Source organism: Ammospiza nelsoni, chromosome 9 (genome assembly GCF_027579445.1).
Source record: "Ammospiza nelsoni isolate bAmmNel1 chromosome 9, bAmmNel1.pri, whole genome shotgun sequence".
NCBI classification, from domain to species: domain Eukaryota; kingdom Metazoa; phylum Chordata; class Aves; order Passeriformes; family Passerellidae; genus Ammospiza; species Ammospiza nelsoni.
Window position 1 is genome coordinate 34149898 of NC_080641.1, and position 22759 is coordinate 34172656.

Consider the following 22759-nt stretch of genomic DNA (forward strand, 5'->3'; position numbering starts at 1 on the left):
CATGGTTATTAAATTTGAGAGCAGGAAGGTGCAGGAAGGGGAAGAGCCATTTCCTTTGATCAGCTGGATAATTCCTTGCACATTTAGGCAGATCCAAGCCCTGTCAGCTCCTCAGCTCTCCACCTTGCAGCCCCTACACAGACAGACAAGAACATCCATCTCTGTCTCAGGGAATAAAAGCAAAGATAAAACTTTAAACAACTATAATTCCTAGAACAGATCATGAAATTCTGGAGGCAGCAGGCCTCTTTCTTTCTGCACTGTCACAGTTTTATGAGTTTATGCAAACAGCAACAGGGGTTTTTATTTTTAAATCTTTTTTTCTTTATCTTGGGAGCAAAGGGCAAGCAGGGAGCTGAAAGGCAGGGAAGGATTAGAAAGGTGATCTGCTACATCCCCACCGCAGGCCAACAGCAGACTTTTGGAACAAGATGTAGTCTGCACATTAAAACCTACAATCCTCTTTACTGATCAACCCTCCTATGTGAAATATATCCATGAGGCTGCAGGGAAAAAAACCCAAACCAAAACACCACGAAATACACAAAGCATCTATTGTTGGCAGCTCACTGCAGCTAAATGTTAGATCATGTGCTGATTATAAAAAATTAAGCTCAGCCTGATCGTCTCTGACCAGCAGAAGGCAGTAAAATCACAAAATGGAAAAAAAAAACCACATGACTTTGTTTCATGAACCCAAAATTGGGCTGGTGAGTACCAGGGAAAGCAGGAATATTAGGATCTTGGTGGAGCACTAATGCCAGTTCCAGACAGCTAAGAAATTCAGCTCAATCCTCCACAAATCCTGCACTTTTTTTTTTTTTAAGCTCGGCTCCTGATACAGCCAATGAGTATTTTTAAGCAGCTTAAGACAAACAGATTAATGAAGAACCTACTTTACGAAACACTTTTTAAAAACCTAAAAAACCCCTCAGGAGAGTGAGAGGAGATGCAGTGGTTTTGATGTGACTTTTAAGGTAGGAAATAAAGGAGAGAATTGAATCGGAGCACACTCGGCTGGGTATTTAGGCTGGAAATTGAAATCCTTCAGGGAGTTTGGAGATCTGGGGAAGCATTTTGCTGTGAAGGAATCAAAAGACACGGAATTAAAAAACAAAAGTAAAAACAAAACTAACAAAAAGCCCACAAAAACCAAAAAATCGAAACCACCTAAACCAAAAGAAGGAAACCACACATGCACCAAAAAAAACCCAAAAAACCAAACCCAAAGAAAACCACAAAAAAAAAAATCAAAACAAAACCAGGCCCCTCCTAAAAATCCCGAGCAAAGAGAGAAGCGCTGTTAAAGGACAGCCGCAGACCCGTAGGGGGCTGGGATTTCGCTTCCAGCCGCGGCCCGGCCCGGCCTGGCCCGGCGCGGCCCCGCCACCTCCCTCCATCCTCTTCCTCCCTCCTTCCCTCCTCTTCCTCCGTTCTCTTCCTCTCTCCCGCCTCCCAGACGCTCTCCCTCCGGACTACACTTCCCAGCGTGCATTGCGCGCAGCCCGACGCTGGCCGCGCCTCGCCCTCGCCGCGGCGCCCGCCGGGAGTTGTAGTTCGCGCGCCGCTGCGCCGCGGCCGGAGCGGCGCCGGGAGGCCGCGCGCTGTCCGGGCGGCCCCGGGCATGGCGGAGGCGGCTCCGTGAGGGGTGAGCGGCGGGCGGCGGCGGCGGGACGGGCTCTTTGCAGCGGCAGCTTGGGCGCGGCCGTGTCCTGTGGGGCCGGGAGCCGCCGAGCCCCTTGCCGCGGTGCGTGTGGGCTCCTGCTCGGCTGCGAGTCCTGCCGGGCGAAGCGCTCCGTCCCTGCTGCAAGACTGAGGAATAATCTGGCTTTCTTGGCGAGCCGCCTTCCCGGTATCGTTTCTAACTGCCCTCGAATGTGTTTGCAGCGCCTCAGAAATGACCTCCGGCCTCTGCTCCCCGTCCTTCTTCCGTATGGGTGCCGCTGACCGCCGCCGCCGCCGCTCCGGGCTCCCTCAAGGTACGAATGAAAACCAGACAAGTCTTAGTTAATAGCAGATCATTTATCTCATAATTACCCCATTGAGGCTTCATTCATCTTTCCCGCTGCGGTATTACCGGCAGCTTGCGTTGCTTTTCTGCTGTATATGCACACAAACGCTGTTTTGGGGGTTTTGGGGTGTTTTCCATCCCTGTGAGCGCCCGGCCGCTCCCGGCAGGGATCCCCTCAGGGGGCTCAGGAATTGGGGCTCAGTTCCAGCCGTGTCCTGCTCTCCCTGAGGGAACATCATCCTCGATGAGCATCCGAACAACTTCAGAAATCCGGCAACTTCGGGACAAAACCTTGCGCTTTGGTCATTTGATATTCAAGGCTTTAATATTTTCGGGACCTTTAATATTCCTGGTGCTGTTCCATTAATGTCGTGAAACTCTTACTGACGATTTCTTACATTGATGGCAAGAACCTGTGTTTTCCTCATGAAAAAATTATACCTGGTTTGTGTTAGCATTCTTGGAAGCCCTTTTTGCATCTTTAGCATAATATCAGAGAAGAAATGTACCAGGAGGAAAGATAAATGTGCTGTGGTGACCATTGTCTTTGAAAAGAAAATTAGCTTTTTTCTCATTTACATAATTTTGTCTTCAAGCCGTTTCAGACTGTAGAGTTTGTTTCATTTCTAATTTTAGCCAGAGGAAGCTTTTACAGGAATTGGTTTTTAGGGCAATCAGTGGTGTCTGGATAAATGGTTGTTGCTGATGGATCATGTGAGGGAACACAGGACCAAACACTCCTGAAAAAGTTCATTTTGCCGCTTTGCTGTCTGGAGCTGGTCATACAGTCAGGCTTTCCTTTTTTTCCTAAAGAAAAAAAAAGATGGGAGGAAAGGGCAGGAAGTTAAAACCCAGCTTGAAATTCTCCTTTTCTTCCTTCCCCAGCTTAACACAAGGCTAATCACAGCAGGGATGTAAAGGCTTGTTATTTTCACTAGGAAAACCTCAGCCTTCCCTCATGTTTGTGAGTTGGCATTGCTTATTTTTCTGTCAAAAATCAGATTTTTATGAGAGAATAGTGGGAAAGTGCTAGGGGTGGTTTGGGCAGCAGATTGCAGATCCCAAAACGAGGATGTGTGTGAGTACCCTCAGGTGATGCTGCCGCCCTGACACCTTCACCCTCTCCTTAATTACACTGTCAGTGATTGGGTTTACTTAAAATTTGTTCCCAGTGGAGAGAAGTGACCCATTTAAGGCTTTGTCCTGCTTTTGATCCCTGTTCCATGGAGAATAGCACATAGAAAGGTAAATACAGTTCTAGATACTCCTTTTATAGCAAATAGGTTTTTCTTGGCTCAAGTTTATGAATTACATGAGGAATTTCACTGTTGCTCAGGTCAGCTGGTGCTGTCAGAACTTAGATAAAAATTCTGTGAAGGCTGCAGTGATGTCCCACTGTTGATCAACTTCTGATGTCCCACAAGAGCTGCTGTTGAGCAGGAGCTCTTAATTTTTCATCTCTCTGTGCAAGGCTTTGGGCCACCAAATACCATCCAGAAACTCTGTGTGTCAGGTATTTCCAGGTGATCCACTGGCAGATTACACCTGGTGAAGGAAGTTCTGTTAATTAACAGCAAACTTCCTGTTACAAATGGGGCAGCTGGGCTGTGGAGGGGATTCTGTCCTATTTTCCCAGATTTATTGGAAACAGGGACAAAGGCATTACCAATTACCTGTTTATTTCTTTATTACCAATTGTTACCAGTTCAGGTTGCTTTTAAGGTGAAATCTGTCTTATCTTGCAGCACAGAAAGAGCCTGTAAAGATGCATTTCCTTAGCAAATTTATCAGGATTTTTTACAAAACTAGCCTGCACTGTGGTGGATTTGAACACAAAAAGTGCTTTTTGTTTTCTCTTCAGCAGAAAAGAAGAGCATCTTTTCTGTTTAGTGGGCTGCATGTCAGCTCTGCACCTCAGTGCTGCTAAAATGAGTGTGCTCGTGTGCCAGCACAGGTTTTGTGCTCTGGAGCAGTTCATGGTACAAGGCAGAGCTGCTGGAGAACATTATCTTTTATTTAGCTTTGTGCAGTGCTTTTATTGGTGTATATTTGGAATTAAATTATTTTATTACTTATTCATGGGACACGGGATTGCTTCTCAGTGCCTGGTGTGGAGGGTTCTGTGAGTTTATTGCTGTTCCTGGCCACGTTGGGCTTAAGTGCCTGGGTGGGGGATGATGCTGAGTGTTTTGTTTTGGTTTTTGCAGCAGCAGAACTGAAAGCCTCACAAGACAGCGATGGCTTTTTCTCTGGAATTTGAATATGGAGGCCACGGGGACAGATGAAGTAGAAAAGATCAAATCAAAGTTTATGTCTGCATGGCACAACATGAAATACAGTAAGTGGAGCACAGTGTGGGGAGGTCTGTCCTCGTTAAAAGGAATGGAGTGTTTCTTGTTGGCATGAATGCAATCATAACTAATTAATACTACAAATGCAATATGGCCCTTGTAACAGGTTTTTCTTTGATGTTATAAACAAGCCCCGCTATAAAACTTCCTTAGCTTTTCATTTTTTCAAATAAATCTTGCATAATTTTACTTAAAATTATTTCTTTTGGAAACAGTAAATATATTTTGTAAATTACTCTAGATTTGCATAGGTTTTTAAACAGGGATAATATGGAATCATCTGCACAAAGATTTATTTTGTTTATAGATGTGCTTTTATAGAAGAAAATAGGATGGTGTGTGAGTTACAAACTCCACTGAAGAATCTACCCTTGAGTAACATTTTTCCACAGCTGAACATCAGTAATTTGTTTATGAGCAACCACATTTTCAAGTGTGCCCTTTCTCTCTAATCTCTCCTCGATTTTTCTGCTTTCCCTTTAAGACTGAGGTTGCTCAGATTTACCACCAGATTTCTGATAAACTTTATTAATCACGGCTGTTTTGAAGATGTCTGACAAGATGAAAAGATGCTTTTTTTCCTGCTTTCTTTGAGGCTGTCACATGGTTGAAAGGGAATAGTAGCCACTGTACCTTTTATGGCATTTTTTATGTGACCAAAACCCAATGTCAATGCTTCCTTTTTTATTCCCCTTTCAAGGGTTACCTTTGGCTTAACCAGATGCTGTCAGCATTTCCTTTTGGAAAGTTCAGTCACAAATTTGTATTTGTTCTGCATCTATTTTAGGTTGGGTGTTGAAAACAAAAACTTACTTCAGTCGGAACTCCCCAGTTTTTCTGCTGGGAAAATGTTACCACTTCAAAAGTGAGGGTGAGTACAGAGCTCTTCACTCATTCCTCAGCAGGAATAAGGTATTTTTAATCTTCTAGAAAGACTGGCATTAACAATTACCAAATACAAAATGTAAATATGAAGAGCTTAGAAAATACTCATTTAAATGTCCTCCTCTAATGCAGCCCATCCTAACCTGCTTTATTCAGATTTTGCATCAAAACCTTGTGCTTTCTGTAAAAATTTGTGTTGTAATTTGCACTTCATTTACCATCAGCTGGAGATTTTCTCTCTAAGTACTCCTGAGGGAAGTAGTGGCAAGGCCTGATCAGGGTCACTGCACCAACACCTTTGTTATCACTTTGCAGTGTGCAGTGTTTTAAGTCTCTCTCTTTATTTGACCATTCACAGTTGGTTGAATTAAGCACTTATTTGCAGGTCAGTGGTTCCACTGGCACAGTGGTGTCTCTATGGTTCTTTTGATTTTTCCTTTTTTTCTTTTTAATCTGGCACATTTCTGTTATGTTTGCCTTCCAACTCTCCTTTGCTGCACTTGAGGCAATTGTGAATTTTTGTAAATTTAAATTTGATATTTGTTACTAATAACAGGAATGCCATAACAAAGTAATTAGAGCTTAAGCTGTGCTTTGCCTTGCAGACTCTGGGGAGCTCTCTACAGATGGGTCCAATTTTGACAAAATCAGCGCTGAGATTTCGGGGAACGTGGAGGAGTTCCGCAAGGATTTCATTTCCAGGATCTGGCTGACCTACAGGGAGGAGTTCCCTCAGATCCAGGGCTCTGCTCTCACCACAGACTGTGGCTGGGGCTGCACGCTCAGGACGGGGCAGATGCTGCTGGCTCAGGGGCTGATGCTTCATTTCCTTGGGAGAGGTGAGTTACAGAAATCTCTGTGTTGGCACAGGCATTCTGTGCAGACCAAAATGGCCTTTTTTTACCCCAGATCTGAAGGGCCAGCTGTTTTTGGTTGTGGGCTCCTCACTCCTGTTGGAATTGTGTCCGACTGCACAGAGACTGGGCTGTCCTACCCTTCTTCTGAGAACCAAAGTGTGCCAAAGCAAATTTCTGTGGAGTTCCCAATATTCAGGTGTGAGTTAATACATCACAAAAGTGGGATCCCCCTCTCTGGGTGTTCTCACCCATGCACATGCCCAGAAAATTAAATTTTCTCTGGAAATTTGATTGTTTCTTGAACTCCAGATGTAGGAGTGAGTTCCCCAGCCCATAGCTGTGGGCTATGGCAGAAGTGATGTTCTTTTAGCAGTTCTAAAGTTGTCCATTATTGAATTTCTCCTGGTGTTAATATATTGAGTTCCTAGAAGGATTCTAATGTAACTTCAATACATCATTCTCTGTGTGGAAATGTTCACTGTGTCATTCCTTCCCTTCCCCCTGTGTACTTAGAGAGGAACTTCCCTTTTTTCCTTAGCACTGTCTCAAAGTCCTCCCTCAGGCACAGCCAGCTGGACCCTTGGGAGCTGTGGGACACTTCCTGCTGTCATGGGCTGAGTGTCCATGTCCTCCTCATTGTTCCAGGCTGGCCGTGTCCTGCAGGGAGGTATTTTAGGTTGGCAGAGTTAAACACCTTTTCCTTTCATCCCAATGTCTGTCCCTTTATAACAATCACCCATTGCTTGCTTCAGAATGAGCCAAGGCACGGCCCTGCAGCCAGGGGGTGAGAGAACACAGGCCATTGTTTGCTCAGCCATCTGTGGGCTCTCAGGAGCACTCCAGCACAAGATCCTTCTGAAAGCCTGTTTTGATCCCACTTTGCCCTGGCTGTGCAGCTCTGAGGGAAGCTGGGAGCAAGGTCCCAGCCCAGCTGCAGCACAGAGTCTGTTCCAGCAGTGCCAGGACTGAGCTGTGGGACTGGCTCTGTGATTGTGCCTTTGGCTGTGGGTATTTAACTCTAAAACATTCATTATCTCTTTCAACTGACTGCACAGATCCAAAAGTGTGGAAATACTTCTGCTGAGAACACAAATCCCTTAAATATCACTCTTCTTATACATACACATTTAAAAGAAATTCAAGACCTGCCCAGAAGACTCCCTGTGAGCAGGAGTGCGTAATGGCTCGTTTGGAAGTAACCCCAAACAAAAACCACTCAGGTTTCTATCTTTAAAATCCATGGTTCCAAAGAATTCCTTGTGTGTCCCCCTTGTATCCTAATTTGGAAGATGATGGGGTGATTCCAGAGTGCTCTTGTTCCTGTGGCAATCCAAATCCACAGAAAGATGGGGTAGGGATGGTCTTTCTGGGCTGCTTTGCTCCTCACTTGGTCTTCTGACAGCTGGTGAATTATCTTTTGAAAAGCTTTTTATGAGATCTGGGCAGCTTTGGAAACATATTTAGATGTTTACAGGAAGTTTTTCATGGCTGTTTACTCTTTTCCCAGAGATGTTTTCCTTCTCGTTTAATGGTGTTGTTTCTGTTAGGAAGCAAAACTTGCCTGAAGTTTCTAGCTGAGATATTTACACTTCCACTGCCATGTGGAATGTTCCAGATATTGCTGAATGTTGTTGGGAATGAGTTTTGGTTTTAAATTTGAAGTTTTACTTTGAAATGCCCGTGCTAGAGACACTGACTGGAGTGTGGAGCTGAGAGCCCAGAACAGCAGGGCCTGTGAGGGTTTTACACTGAGCTGGCTCTGTGTTGGGAGTACTTGCTGGAACTGGGGGACAATTCCAGCAACTTCCTGGGCCTGCTGGACCCCATTCTGTAGGAGGAATGCTGTGTGGGATGCACCATCCATAGGGAAAAGCAGACTGGAGATACTCACTGATATTTAGACAAGTTTGCCTTGTAATCTAAAGGAATTAATGAATTTAGTGAATAAAAAATCCTGCCTGCCTGTTTCTCTGCTGATCTTCTTTGCCATTTTGCCAGGAAGAATTGTTTGCTTTTACAAACATTTCAATAATTCCTCAGGCCTGCCTGGTTTTTTAATAACTGAAAAATAAGAAGAATTAAAGATTTTTGAAACTTCTTTTTTGACACCGATAAGAGGATTTTGGGTACTATTGAAGTAACAGTCATGTATTTAATATGTAAGAGAGTTCTTACCTGTAATCAGGTGTATTTTGTTTGTTCAGCTGGCTGGGATGGTCACCAGAAAAATCAAAGCAAATGCTGCTCTTCCAGATTTCTTTGTTCACCTGTTAACAGCGCCGTGTAAAACACACATTATCACTGTAATGAGGGGGACAAAGGGAAGTGCTTTGCTAACTGTGCCATAAAACGAGTGTTGCTGTGGCTTTTCCCTTTTCCCGCTGCAGCCTGGGTGTGGCCAGAGGCGCTGGCCATGGACAGCTGTGACTCGGAGTCGTGGCCCAGCAGCACCGTCAGGAAGCTCACGGCCTCCCTGGAGGCGTCGCTCACGGCCGACAGGGACCCCAGGCTGCTGGCCCGGCCCCCTGCCCGCAGGGACTGCGATGGCACCGAGAGGAGGAACGAGCTTTATCACAGGAAAATCATCTCCTGGTTCGGGGACTCCCCCCTGGCAGCCTTTGGGCTGCACCAGCTGATAGAGCACGGCAAGAAATCCGGGAAGATGGCGGGGGACTGGTACGGGCCCGCCGTGGTGGCACACATACTGAGGTAAAGCACCTTCAGGTCTCTGTCCCTTCCCTTTGGACATTTGAGGTAAAGCACCTTCAAGTCTCTGCTCCTTCCCTTTGGATATTTTTGGGTAAAACTCCTTCAGGTCTCTGTTATTTTCCTTTGGATATTCTGAGGTAAAGCACCTTCAGTTCTCTGCTCCTTCCCTTTGGATATTTTTGGGTAAAACTCCTTCAGTTCTCTGTCCCTTTCCTTTGGACATTCTGAGGTAAAACACCTTCAGTTCTCTGCTCCTTCCCTTTGGACATTTGAGGTAAAGCACCTTCAGTTCTCTGCTCCTTCCTTTTGGATATTTTTGGGTAAAACTCCTTCAGGTCTCTGTTATTTTCCTTTGGACATTCTGAGGTAAAGCACCTTCAGTTCTCTGCTCCTTCCCTTTGGACATTCTGAGGTAAAACACCTTCAGTTCTCTGCTCCTTCCCTTTGGACATTTGAGGTAAAACACCTTCAGTTCTCTGCTCCTTCCCTTTGGCACATCACAGAGGAGCATTTCTGAGTGTCCTGAGATTGCTTCAGCCTAATTGAGCAGCAAGCTGTTCATTATTGGCTTTGTAAAACACCCATAGCAGGAGCAATTCCAGAGCTTTTTCATAGGCAGGAAGGGAAATAGCAGCAGGTGCAGGAACTGAGTGCTGAGCTTTTGTCAATCTTATTTCAGGAAAAAACACAACATTCCTGTTTCTTGTGGAATCCCAAGTATCTCTCCCAAACCCTTTTAAGTAGAGCTGCATTTAGTGAAATGTTCTAAAAACTAACCACTCTTTCAACCTTGGAACATGCATAACATTAGAGGTTTTTTTTTTTTATACTGTAACCTGGGGGCTGTAATGTACTGATAGTGTAATGAAATGTCAGAGCTAAAATTGATGTTTTCAGCATTTCTTTGCACACATCAAATTCTTGTGAAACTTTAAATGCATGGGACTATTAATATTATAATTATATCCCAGTAAAAGTAAAGGGTCTGTGACATTCAGCGTGGTTAAAGAAAAAAAGTCGAAAGTCAAATTTCTCCATGCTGTGAGCCTTGATATCCAGTTCTTTGATTGTTTTGGGGGTTTTTTTGTAGTCTTATATGTTTATTTTTTTAGTAGATTCCAGTTTACTTATAAACCAAATCACTAATAAATAATTTAAAAAGCAGAAGGCAAAGTTCATCCATTTATACATTTATATAGATACATATATAAATAGAATAATTTGATATTTAGTGTTAATGTTATGTTAATGAAGTGCAGCTGTACTGAAATAATCAGGTATGCATCCATGCAGATGCAAATAGGAATGTAGGAATTTAGCATTTTTGATGTGCTTTATTCTACTTTTTTCTCATGGTGGAAGCAGTCAGACTTTTTCCTTGCTTTAATGAATTATCTGTTAAATTATTTGTCTCCCTAGTGGGAGCAGGGGGGATTTGGTGCAGAGTTACACTCACCACAACCCCAGGGGTGATTTCCAGCCCTGCAGAATTTCCTTTCCTGGAGCTTTCTCTCTTGCAGCAGCACTGACAGTGCACAGCTCCCTCATAGTTTGGGAATGGCTGCATTAAACCACTCCTCAAAACAGAGTGGGGAATAAAGGGATGGTGACCACTCAGTGCAGGTGTGTGCTTGAAATCAAAGCTAAATCCTGGATATTGAACAGTTCCCGTTCTTTGCAAATGCTGTCCCTGATAGATGACCATGGTTCTGACAATCAACATGGATTTTATTTTCATTTTTGGGTCTGTTACTCTTAGTCTTTTGAGGAGAGTCTAATTTTGTAATTATCTTTTTGAAAGTTTTGATGAAACTTTATTTCTAGGTGCTAATTTGTGGCTTGTTATATGAACTGAGGTCAAATAAAGAGATTCAATTCTAGTGAATTGAAAATAGTATTTTTGTCAGCAAACTTAACCTTTATCATCAATATACATGACAGAAAATGGTTATAAACAGAAAGAAATAAAGTAATGAATATGAATTTCATTGGACGTTATTGTGGGATTTGGGGCCTGTTTTTGTGGGTTTCATTGTTTCTTCTAAATAGCCAGGCATTGTCATCTTGGCTTGGAAAATGTGGTGACATGACATCCATGGAATATACAGGCTGGATCTTGGTATCCAGTGTTTAAAAACAAATAAAAATCCCACCCCACCACCTGTGTTTGTCACAAAGGGAAGGTGTCTTGAATTAAAAAAAAAAATGCTATAAAAACCCAAACAAACAAAAAACTCCTATCACAAACAATTAAAATCAACCTGTTTCTAAAAAAACAAAGTAATTTGTTTGTTTATTGTTAATTTTTTTAAATGAATGATAAGTCAAATAGTTTTGTGTTTGCACTTAGAAAAGCTGTTGAAGAAGCAAGAGACCCTGAGCTGCAAGGAGTAACAGTCTATGTTGCCCAGGATTGTACAGGTAACTGTGATTTTGTAGATTTTTGCAAACATTTAAAATGCTTTTTATGCTTTTCAGTTAGCACTTAACAATAGAGCTTTAGAGGGAAAAAATCCCTATGAGTGGATCCACAAAATTGAGATTATGTAGACAAAGGGATTCTTGATATGTGCAGATTGTTCATTGCTGGTTTGGTATTTTATGGTGGAATTCCAAATCAGCAAATCAATTATTGCCTCTTCTCCTTTTACATGGAGATGTTTCTGTTAGTTGGAAGCTTTCAAGTTTTAATTATTCCTTTTAGAAGTTTATATGCAGCAATAAATATTTATTGGCTTTCTCCTCACCTGCCCCTTCTGCATTTCCTTGGCATTGCAACTCAGCAGCAGCAATTCCCATTCCACAAAATATTGCTGGGAATGAGGAGGCTGAACTGGTTCTGAGTCACCTGGGTGTTGAGTTTTATTTTTTTTCTTTGTTAAGGTTGGGATTAAATGTGTGAGATGGTATTTTTTGTTTGGATTTAGATGTTTATTAGTTCTTATTTATATTGCAGTCTTATAAATTGTGAGCTCTATAGGACTTTAACAATTTAAAAATGGAGTTTTGTCTCTGTTTTTGTAAGGTTTTTTAAGGATAAACTGTCTAATTAAGAAATGATACTTAAATTATTTTTACTTTTAACTTAATAACTAACTACCTGTGCCTCGTAATGTGGACTTTTTTTAATATAATTACACAATATTACTTAAACTCATAAAGAAGGTGAAGAAGAAGGACTAGCTACTGTTCTAAAACCTGTATCTTGCTATATATATGTATTATTATATTCTAAAACTTTAAATTTTCACCATGTGGTATTACACATTTCTATTCAAACTACTTACCTATAATTCTTGTTCTGTAATTCAATTTTGGGAGCTTCTCCACGGCTTTAGATTAAATTCAGTGTTCTCTTGGGGGTCAGTGCCTGGCAGCACAGAAAGTGTGACATTGTCAGCACCAGGGCTGTGTTTTGGGAGGACAGCCAGGTTTGGAGGGGCTGCAGTTGTAGTTTGTCACACTGAGGTGTGTCTCTGAAACCTGGAGGTGTTTGAGATGTGAATGTTTCTGTGTGTCTCAGTCTACAGCTCGGATGTTATTGACAGGCAGTGCTCCTTGGTGGATTCTGGGAGAGCAGGCACCAAAGCTGTAATTATACTGGTTCCTGTGAGACTCGGTGGGGAGAGAACAAACACAGACTACCTGGAGTTTGTAAAGGTATGAAATGAGAGTTCCATCATTTTTCACAGAGTAGCACAAGGGGATATGAAAAGCAACTTCATGAGGGTGATTCTCCCCATTAAACCTGTGGTGGGGATTTTACAGTTGAAGGTTGTAAAGTTTGACTTTACAGATTTGAAATTTCCCTATTACAAGATCAGACATAATTGCAGAGCACATGATGTCCCTTGGTAAAGCAGTGATAACTGTCCTGCTCCTCCAGCAGCCACCTGAAAAGACATTAATGCAGTGCCTCAAATTACAAATGGTAATTTAATCTAGCAGGACTCTAATAGCATATGTAACTAAGGATCAGGCAGCATTTTAAAATATAAATACAGTCCATTCCTTGCCCTGTTTCTTATTTTCTTAAATAAGAAAACGGTTCAAATGGTTTTAAGTTGCTGCCTGTCTGTTCTTCCCATTTTCTTTTGTCTCTTTGTTCCCCTAGAATTATTTGATATTTTAATTCACTACCTGAATGTTTTTTTCCCTGTCTGGATGCATGTTTCTGAGGAGGGTGGTGCAGGAGTAGCAAGCAGTTACCACAATAAAAATGAGCTGGAAAAAGGCAAACTGAAGGAGAAGGCAGAGGGGGGAGGTCTGTGCTGTGGCTTTGTCAGCAGAGGTTCTGCAGGTACCTGAGGATGTGCTGCAATCCTGCCTCTTGCTCCTCTTAGGGAAGGCCTTGTTCTCTTAGCCCTGCTGCTTTTATTTCATTGTCCATGCTCCTCTTGATCTGTCTGAAAATTTTGGGTTCATTTTTAATTTACCCCAGTGTAGGAGCACGGACAAAGGCTGAGAGTCTGTAACATGATTTATTTGTGGCTCTCTGTTCACTGTAACATTTCAGGAAAACATTTTGATTTTTACTGGTATAGGAAGACAGACTGGTAAAGGCCTTCAAGTTATGAACTTAAATTGTTATTAAATTTTTCCCTGATTATTTCCCTGTGTTTTCAGACAGCTGGTTTGGGACAGTTTTAGTTTTCAGCTGGCTGCAGTGAGTGATTCCTGCTGCTCCCTTCCAAGGCTGTTGCAGCCTGATGGAGGCTGAGATGAGAGGGCTCTCAATTGCCTGAATCAGTCACTCCAGTGTCTCCCTGGCTGTTCCAAGAAGTGACCACATTTCTTGGAGTCTGCCTTTAAGTTAAAAATGCAGATTTTAGAATGTAGCACAAGAGGTAATTTCTACAAAGGGTTTTATATTTATGGGTGAAAATTGATAAATTTTTTATAATTCACTTCTACAAGGAGCTTGCCATAGATTAAACAGTTATCCATTACTCTGAGCAGCTTTGCTCCCTCTCTGCTCTGCCCTCCTTGGCTCTGGAGCCTTTGCCTCTGATCTGCCTGAATGTTCTGTGCTGCTCAGAGCATTTGCTAAGGAAACCTTCTCATTTATATTTTAAAGAAGTTTTCTAAGGAAACCTTCTTGTTCATATTTTAAATAAGCATCACTTCCTTAACCTGTGTAAACCATGCTGGATTTGACTCTGTAGCATCTCAGGGGAGGTTTTTAAGTGACTTTATCCTTGTCTAAGCCGGGAAGATTTTCCCTTGAGAAGCTTTGGTGTTAGTAGTCTGCCAATATCGATCTTGTTGTTGAAAGAAAAATTCCCTTCTTACACTGAGAAATGTCCCCTTCCCAAAAGTTCAGCCTTCAGAAGGTTCTGGTTTCTCTGCTCCCCAGGCCACCTGCAGGGATGTTTATGGGGCCTGGCTGTTGAGTGTTTCTCTCTCCTCCCTGGATGTGGGACAGCTGCTTTTGGAGCTGCACCTTGTAATTAATTGCTCTTAACTTCAGCTGGCATTTCTGCCCAGGATGTAAAAGTTGATGCTGTGGCCAGGCTTGTCCCTTTGAGTGCAAAGGAAGAGTCCCCAGGGGCAGAGGATGGAAATGTGTGTGAAAGCTGAAAATCTCAAACATTGGGATATTTGGACTGAGGAACTGGTGCTCAATGTGTGACATTTTGTCTCCTCCTCAAAAACATGTGTGGTATCTCATGGGAAGTCTCTGGAATATCTGCTGGTGTGGTTTCACTTTGGTCAGGCCTCAGGAAGTCATGGAGTCAATCTCTAAAAAAAACCAAAACCATTTGCCTAAAAGAGCAAAGAGCAATTATTTTAATTCAGTTTAATATTTAGTTAATCTTAATGATTCCCTGTTCTTGCTTTAGGGAATTTTGAGCCTGGAGTACTGTGTTGGCATCATTGGTGGCAGACCCAAGCAATCCTATTACTTTGCTGGATTCCAAGGTGAGTGTTTGACTGTGTTATGTCTCCTCAGTATTTTTTCTCTCAGAGTTAGGAAGTTAATACAGAAGCAGTGGGAAATAGCATGATTAAAATAGTAAAATGAGCACCTTATTAATTCATCACATCTCCCCAAGTCCAGCCATTTGTCATTTACCCCACGGAGTAATTGGATTCTGTAAAATGTACATTTAATTTCTCTTGTTGCATAAACAAGGCATAATTTATCTGTTTCACCAAACTTGAGGAGCGTTTGCTGTTCCTGCCTGGCAGTTCTTATTTAGGTATTTACTCTCTCCTGCTTTAAGTGGTGTTAGTTGATGCCTAAATGACAAGCAATATATTCTTGCTGTCAGGATGAAGCAGGGCGATACATTTTTCATATGCAAACTCCAGAATATAATTGTGTGTTTGTAAAAGTAATTTTAGCACCAAAAATTAAATGACAGTTTCATCACTTTATAAAAATTCTGCTTATACAAGCATATTTGATTATGCAAAAGTTAATCTGTCCTGCAAAAACCTATGCTTCAGTCAATGAGTATCAGCCTGGCAAGCAGTTACTCACTGGCTTTTTTTCCAGCTGTTCTGCATAGAAATTGGATTGTAAGCAGTGTAATAATAAGGTGTTTTTTGAATTACTTGTCTTCTGTTTTGTCCTTGCAGATGACAGTTTGATTTACATGGATCCTCATTACTGCCAATCTTTTGTAGATGTCAGCATAAAGGATTTCCCTCTTGAGGTACTATGGATATAGAGCTAGCACTGTTTGCTTCCCATATGAATCAAACACTAATTATTTAGAGCTGTTCTAGCTAGCTGCAGCTTTATGGTTTTACAGTTACATGTTATTTATCAATGTCCTGCCCTTCTTTATAGGCCTATAATCAACAAAAATGACCAGAGGTTAAATCTCAATATGGAGGTTTAATTTTTACTTCATTAATCTTCATCTGTTTTCTTTTTAATGACCATAAAATCTCCAAAATAGATGATCACTTCATTTAAGTGATTTTCTATCAAAGAAAATAGATGATATTTGTAGATCTTAAGCCTGTTTGGATTTGGGGTTGATAAGTTTGTCTTTTTGGTCATTTTATTTTTTTTTTTTTTAATTTAAATTACAAGCAACATCAGGGAGAATTCCTGTGGTATTCAATAGTAGGAGCCTGGAAATAGATGGAGCTAAAGGAGGTGATTAGAGAACTCAATTTACAGCTGCCCTGGGAAAATATGGTCAGCTGCAAGGAAGAGCTCAGTGGCCTCAGAGCCTTGCACACAAACTCTCCTTGGTCCTGTGCCCAAGTTCAGGTGAACTCCAGCAGCTCTTGGCTCAGCCTCAGGGGCATCCACAGCCAGGGCAGCAGAGCTGGGGCAAAATCCCATCAAATGGTGCTCAGGAGAACTACTGATATATAAATAAAAAATCCCAAAGGGCCTGCAGAGGCCTGGTGTCAAGGCCTTACAGCAAACACTTCATGTTTGTCATTATTTATGCTTAACAAAGTGCTTTAAGTTAGCATATTACCTAAGATAGAAGTGGAGGATTCTCTAGGAAATGAGGAGGTTCTGGGTGAAGCAGGAGAGCCCAGCAGCAGAATGGGTCAGCAGATACCCCAGGCAGGAGCTTTGGCTGTGTTCAGAGATTCCTCCAGGTTTGTCCTGTTGAGGTGTCTGGAGCAGGAGTTGGTGAGTGCCAGCTCTGCCTGGGATGATCACCCAGCTCCTTCCCTTTATCCTCACAACTGTGTTTTGCTCCAGTGCCCCTGAAGATTTTACACTTTGGGGAAAAGCAGACAAAAGGTGGGAAGAGCACAGAGCAGCAGAGCTGAGGTGAATTCCTTAAGGTCCTGCTGTGGCCAAGCTAGAAACACATCTTTTGGGTTCTGTTCCTATGACTCAGCCTCAAAATTGTGCTGCAGACTGGCATTAATCTGAATTTCTAAATAATAGCAAGGTTTTAAGCTGTGTTTGGAAGGTATGCAAGCTGCCAGCTTGGCTTGATCTCATCCTAATGCTTTCCTGCAGACGGAAAATAGATTGCAATTTAATGCTTGCTGCATTTAATAGTATTATATCTTTGTCCAGAAATGTCAAAAGTAAACAGAAATTGCTTTCTTAGTGTGGATAGTTGCTTGTTAGATTTATCTGTAGGGAGTATTTTCAAAATTGACAAATTGTCCAGAATAAGTTGGAAATCAATCCACTCTGTATTGGCTTCCAGCATCCATTTGTTTGAAGGAATGGGAAAAAAAAATCCTCCCCACTTCTCTTTGTTGTGCAGTGATTTGTGCAGCATTAAACCTCCTGCACAACTGTAGGGACAGGGTTGCTGCTATGGCATGTGGAAGGCAGGGTTTAATTTTATTTTTAATTTTTTTATGCATTTGAAGACTCAGGAATTAATATTAAAAATACAATTGCTGTTTATAAAATTGGAACAGTGAGGAGACAAAGCAGTGGCTGAAATCAATCTTGCAGAAATAGCCCTAATCATCTTGGTGGATGTTTTTAGCAGAGGTTTTACAGAAATACCTCTTGGGTTTGTGACCACCAGGAAAGAACAATATATTTTATTATGTAAAACTGCTGCAGGGATGGTTACACTTGGATTTGGGAACAAGGGCTGTCTTCTGTGGATTGATTTTTGTGATTAGCAAAAAAAGAGATTTAATAGAGGGAGGATGATGGGTCATCCTGCCTGTTAGAGGCAGAGTGGAGGGGACTGGCTCCCTCTGAGAGCAGGTGAGGAAATAATTGCAGTATTGGACAAAGAGCTTCACCACAACTGCAGCTCCTGTAATAAATAACCACAGAATCAGGATAGATGGAATATACTATTTTTTCCTCTCATAAACTGAGTGAGGAGTGTGGGGAAGGGGGTTTTGTGTTTGTTTTGTCTTACAACAGGGCTGCTGAAAGTATCAGCTCACAGCACTGGCGGGGCAGCATCTGTCAGGGAAAGAGATTTCACGTGAGGAAAAACCCATTTGTAAAGCAGAGCATGTTTGGTTTTTCCCTACTTGTGGATCATTGTAATATGGTTTTGCTTTTGTGTGTTTTGTGGGTTTTTGAACCCATTTCATTTACTGAAGGAAAATGCATGAGGTTGGTTTATTCCATTATGTCTCTTTTATGGAGGCTGGGGGAGGGAAGGGGCACTGGGCAGTGGTAGTAAAGCAGTAAGATAGTGCAAAAGCTGTTACAAATTCAATTTGCAGAAGAGCATTCACCTTCTCTGCCTTGGGAATATTCATAAAGTATTGCTGGGAGCAGCAGAGCTGTGACAGATTCCAAACTAACCTGGTGTGTGTGGGGGGGAGTTTGGGGAATGCAGCCTGAACAGCAGGAGGCTTTACACGGCTGGGGAAGGGTGCAATCACTTGGATATTTGGGGAGGGTGGGAGAAATCACTTCCAAAGGGTTGCTGGGTTTAATTCAGGTGCTGCAGGGCATTGGATGTTTTAAGCTGTTGGGGGAGAACAGAAGTAAACACGTGGATCTGTGCCATTCCTGACTGTCACCGTGTTTTGTGTTTTTTAACTGGGAAACCTGCAGTCATTCCACTGTCCTTCTCCCAAAAAGATGTCCTTCAAAAAAATGGACCCGAGCTGCACCATAGGATTTTACTGCAGGACTGTGCAGGACTTTGAGAAGGCGTCTGAAGAAATCACCAAGGTAGGTGCCTGCTGGAGTTCCCAAACCATCCCTGGGCCAGAAGGGGCGCGGGGCCGGGAGGAGGATCGGCCTCGCCCTGCTGAGCAGAGCCGGTTCCTCGGTGGCGTTTCTCGCTCTTTGCCACACTCGGTGGCGCCGCTGGGGTCGATCCCGGCGGGGTTCCCGGAGCGGGGCCGGCGCCGGGCGGGCCCACGAGGTGGCACTCGTGACGTGGCGATGTCCCTGCAGCCCTGCGAGCGCGGCCCGGGCAGGCTCGGGGGTGCTGGGGGGCAGCCCGGGCGTGGGTGGGGATGGGGACAAGGGAATGTTGGAGCAAACCCGAATTGTTCATTATTTCTCCCCAACGCAAGGGGCTTTTCCCGGTGGGAGCTGCAGGGCTCTGGTTTGAGCTGCACAGAGCAGGTGCCACCCAGCAAATCTGTCTGAGCCATCCTTCCCCTGGAAAAACTGCTCTGGATTCATTTAGGTCCCATTGGAATCACGTTTTTTTCTCCTTAGTTATTGCAGGATGTGAGGGTATGAAATGCAGCATCATCTGTGTGTTCTCTGAGCTGCTCTGAGTTTGGTGGCTTCAGAAAATGCTCTGTGGAAAGGATGCAGCAGCAGATGGACTCGATGTTAATATTCCACAGCAGCACAAGGAATTCATGTTTGTCCAGCACATGGAATGTCCTGAGAAGTGGCATTAGTACTGTTACTAGTGGTATTAGTACTACAGCCAAAAAAGCATTTTTTTAAACTTAATACTGATTATAATGAATAGATACTGATTGATGCTGAAGTTGTTTCTTTGATTCTTACCCAGAGAGGTAGAAAACAGATTTAAAGAAGTTCCTAAGCAGCAGATCCATGGAAAGTTTAAATAGTGAAGTTTCTGTTCTTCCTTGTTGATCTGTCACACAGAATGTCATAACATGGTTAAAAAAAAAAATCTCATTACAAAATCAGTTCCAGCAGAAGTTATCATTTTCCTATTTCCGTTCTTTCAAGTTTGGGATTAAGTAGATTTTTTTCCTGAACACAATTTGTGAAAACACTCTTGACTGACCCAAGTGTTGGAGTTATTATCCTGGTATTTTAGATAGAAGCTCTTTAATATTAATGACATTATTTTATAGGAATACATTTCAGGCAGTGTCAGTTTGAAAAGAGGGGAAAGTTTGGATACAGGGACAATGTCAGAAACATTCTATCAATTGATCTTGCAATCCTTCCTTCACATCCTTTGTGGTTTTTTTCTCTTCCATCATTTTTCCCTTTTTTTGCAATTGCAGTGTGGTAACTTTTGAACCATAAAGCTCAGTGCATTCCTAGTGTGCCCTGTGGAGGCTGAACTAAATAAATCCATGTTCTGCCTGCTTTTTTGGGTAATAAGAGGTGAGAGATAAGGTTTAGCTTTTATACTTGAGGATAAACATTATGGCTTTGTATGTTTAGAGACAGATAAATTAGGAAACTTGCAAGTTGTTCAGAGTTCCAGATTCTCTGTGGTCACTGTTGAGATGTGATGAGAGTCACACAAATCCTGACCAGGTTCCCCTGGACTTGGTTTGGGCATTTCCTTGCCCAGTTCCTGTGTTTAGAGTTTCCTCACCTCCCTCAGTGTGGAAATTGAAGTTTCAGTAGAGCTGAACACAGACAAGGCAGTGGAACCTCAGGATTTTACTGGGATTGATTTATTTTTTCTTATTTTTTAAATGCTCCCTCAACCCCTGACTGTCATATTTTAAATAGTTCTTACTGTTTGAAGCTCTCTTTGGGGATTTTTTCCTGTTTCAGACTGATTGTTCTCCTGAAATGGTGCTCAGTGATTTTTAGTTCTGCACAATGTGTATCTCTAGTCAGATGTGGTTCTGCAGCCACTGCAACACTGGGCTGGTTTTTCCCAAGCAGGTAGGAAAAAGTAAAACAAATTAAAAAATAAATCAGTGGACCAAACACCCTGAAAGGCTGAAGTGTTTTTCAGTGTTTAGTGGGGTTTTATCTGCTCTTAAAGATGTTTTGCTGATCTGTTTCATTATTTATCATTCCCCACACCCCCTTTCTCCATGCTCAGTTTTCTTATTTATAAACACAGATTCTGGGCCCCCTGGTTCCCTGTGACTGTCACCAATCTGGTTTGAGCCACGTGCTCTGCCTGCCTTATTTACATTGCTGACTGTGTTTGAACTTCTAATAAAAACACTGAATATTGCACCTGCTGATTCCACAATAAAAATCCCCCCCAGGATGCTCAGTTGCTGCAGAATTCACACCTGGGCTTGAGGAGACCCTTATGGCCATTAACTATTTTGTAGAGGGTTTTATCTTCTGTCTTTTATCCTTTTATCTTTCTCTTTGTTGCACCGGGTCTGACAGCACATACAGGTGATCTGTGTGCTCAAAACCAGGGGCAGGCAGGAAATTAGCAGCTGCCTGAGAAAGGGAAGTAAATATCTCATAGGAGGAGGAAATGTTTAGATTGTGTAATGCTTTTGTCTAATGACATAATTAAAATAATGCATTTTTTACTTGGCAGTCATCATCAGGTGAATATCTGTGTTTGCTGAATTTCTTAATTTCCAATTAATGTTTTATCTGGCTTGTTTTACATTATAGATGCTGAAATCTTCATCCAAGGAGAAATATCCCCTGTTTACTTTTGTCAAGGGTCATTCTAGAGACTATGACTTTGCTTCCAGTCCACTCCATGAAGAAAATGACCTTTTCTCTGAGGATGAGAAGAAAAGGCTGAAGAGATTTAGCACAGAGGAGTTTGTCTTGCTTTAAGGACATTTTACACAAGAGTGTCGGCAGCTGTCCAGGAGAACACTTGCCTTTTAACTGTAAAATGTACCTGGATTCCTTCCCCAGAAAGGCAAGCCTGTACTGAAATTGGTCTATTTTCATAAAGATGATAATGTTTTATATGTTAAAAGTCTTTAAGATGTCGGTTACTAATGTATGTACTAATTATTTTTGCTCACTGCTGGCTGGAGGAGTGTCTGCAGTTGTGGTAGTGAAGGAGATGCTCTGCTCAGAGCCAGCTGTGCCTGGCCTGTCCCCAAATGCCAGCTGTGCCCTCCTGTGCCATTCCAGGCACTGCTGGGGCTGCCTTGCCAGGGATGCACATCCAGGGCTGTGCAGACCACGGTGCTCCTGCCTGCAGCACAGCTGGAGCTGTCCCTGTGGGAAGGGGACAGTGCCAGCTGTGCTGCCAGCCTGGCACCGTGCAGGGCAGCTCCTGCTGCGAAGGTGAGGCTGATGGATCAGGAGTCAGTGGCACTGGCAGCCCTGCCATAATTACATAGGCTGAATTGGGAGTTAAGATACTATTTAGCACTATGACTTTCTAATGGTTTCTCATTAAGCTTGCTTTGGAGCCTTAATATGAGGAGTGAAGATAAAGTATTACCTTTCCCCACAATTTTTAAAGGTTATACTATTAATATTAACTGCAACCAATCAAAGCAGCTGGAGACAATTATTAGAAGAGAGCAGTGTTTGTTTCCTGTTTCAGCTACCATAATGGTGAGGCTTCTCCTGCCAGAGCAGCTTTTAAATCAAAGCAGAGGGGGGTGGATGTGGAAGATTCTGGGCTGTGATGATTTTTTGTTTTGATATGTGTTGTTACTGTACAAATGATTACTTGGTGGTGTTTGTTCTCAGATTGCAAACAAATGTACAGAAATAGTTTCATGTTTTAACAAAGTAAATACAATATTTAAAAAACCCTATTAACGCTGCTTGGGAAATAAAAGAGGTATGAAAACATGAAGTGCATGGGCCTTTTATATTAATATTAGATCCTCTAACAGTGAATATAATCCTGCATCTAAACCAATATTGTAAGGGGTGAATACTCTGTTTATTTGCAATAAAGGCAGATTTTATTGTTGTGTTGTAAACCAAATGTTACCTGGTCTAAGTGCTGCTCAGGCACAGAGGCACAAGTGTTGCTGATCCAAATAATAAGCATCATGTTTGTTCATTAAAGCACCTTTTACTTTTATGAGCAAGAAGTGACTAATGGATAAATTTCAGGCAGAACTAGACCAGTCTGTGTCAGGGCTGGAGAGTGCATTTGCATGTGCTAATTAATATTCAAAAAAGATAAAATATGCCTTTGTTTTCAAGGGAAAAAACCCCAGACATTATTTGTCTAAATCAGTAACCTCTGCACTGCTAATATTTGGCATAATGTGACTTTTTACTAACAGGTATGTGAAGATGTTTGGCTTGATCTTCATATTTTTCATTAATAGCCCAGAAGAGGGAGTAAACAACATATTTATGGGATTTAGATGTCAAAATGAGGAGAGCTGTGGATGTTAGAGCTAGAAGAGAGAAGATTGCTGGTGAGTGAAGC

General features: G+C 42.3%; 1 protein-coding gene across 2 annotated transcripts; it reads left to right on the forward strand.

Moving 5' to 3' along the window:
* Positions 1–1570: 1570 nt before the first annotated feature.
* Positions 1571–22168, forward strand: ATG4C (autophagy related 4C cysteine peptidase). 2 transcript variants are annotated; one of them, XM_059478619.1, is made up of 12 exons: positions 1571–1648; positions 1888–1979; positions 4219–4349; positions 5150–5233; positions 5853–6086; positions 8492–8813; positions 11164–11234; positions 12337–12473; positions 14657–14735; positions 15399–15475; positions 18292–18411; positions 21010–22168. In XM_059478619.1, the coding sequence occupies exons 3-12, from the start codon at positions 4274–4276 to the stop codon at positions 21178–21180; spliced, it is 1371 nt and encodes a 456-aa protein (XP_059334602.1). In that variant the 5' UTR covers positions 1571–1648; positions 1888–1979; positions 4219–4273; the 3' UTR covers positions 21181–22168. The 2 variants fall into 2 exon arrangements, with proteins under 2 accessions (XP_059334602.1, XP_059334601.1); XM_059478618.1 differs by lacking the exon at positions 1571–1648 and having other exon boundaries at positions 1699–1979.
* The last annotated feature ends 591 nt before the right edge of the window (positions 22169–22759 follow it).

What these genes read in the sequence shown, in the direction of transcription:
- ATG4C (XM_059478619.1), top strand. Translation starts at nt 4,274, where the DNA reads ATGGAGGCCACGGGGACAGATGAAGTAGAAAAGATCAAATCAAAGTTT. An exon ending in ATGGCACAACATGAAATACA is followed by an intron (nt 4,350 to 5,149) that starts GTAAGTGGAGCA and finishes CATCTATTTTAG; the next exon opens with GTTGGGTGTTGAAAACAAAA. An exon ending in CGTCTGAAGAAATCACCAAG is followed by an intron (nt 18,412 to 21,009) that starts GTAGGTGCCTGC and finishes TTTACATTATAG; the next exon opens with ATGCTGAAATCTTCATCCAA.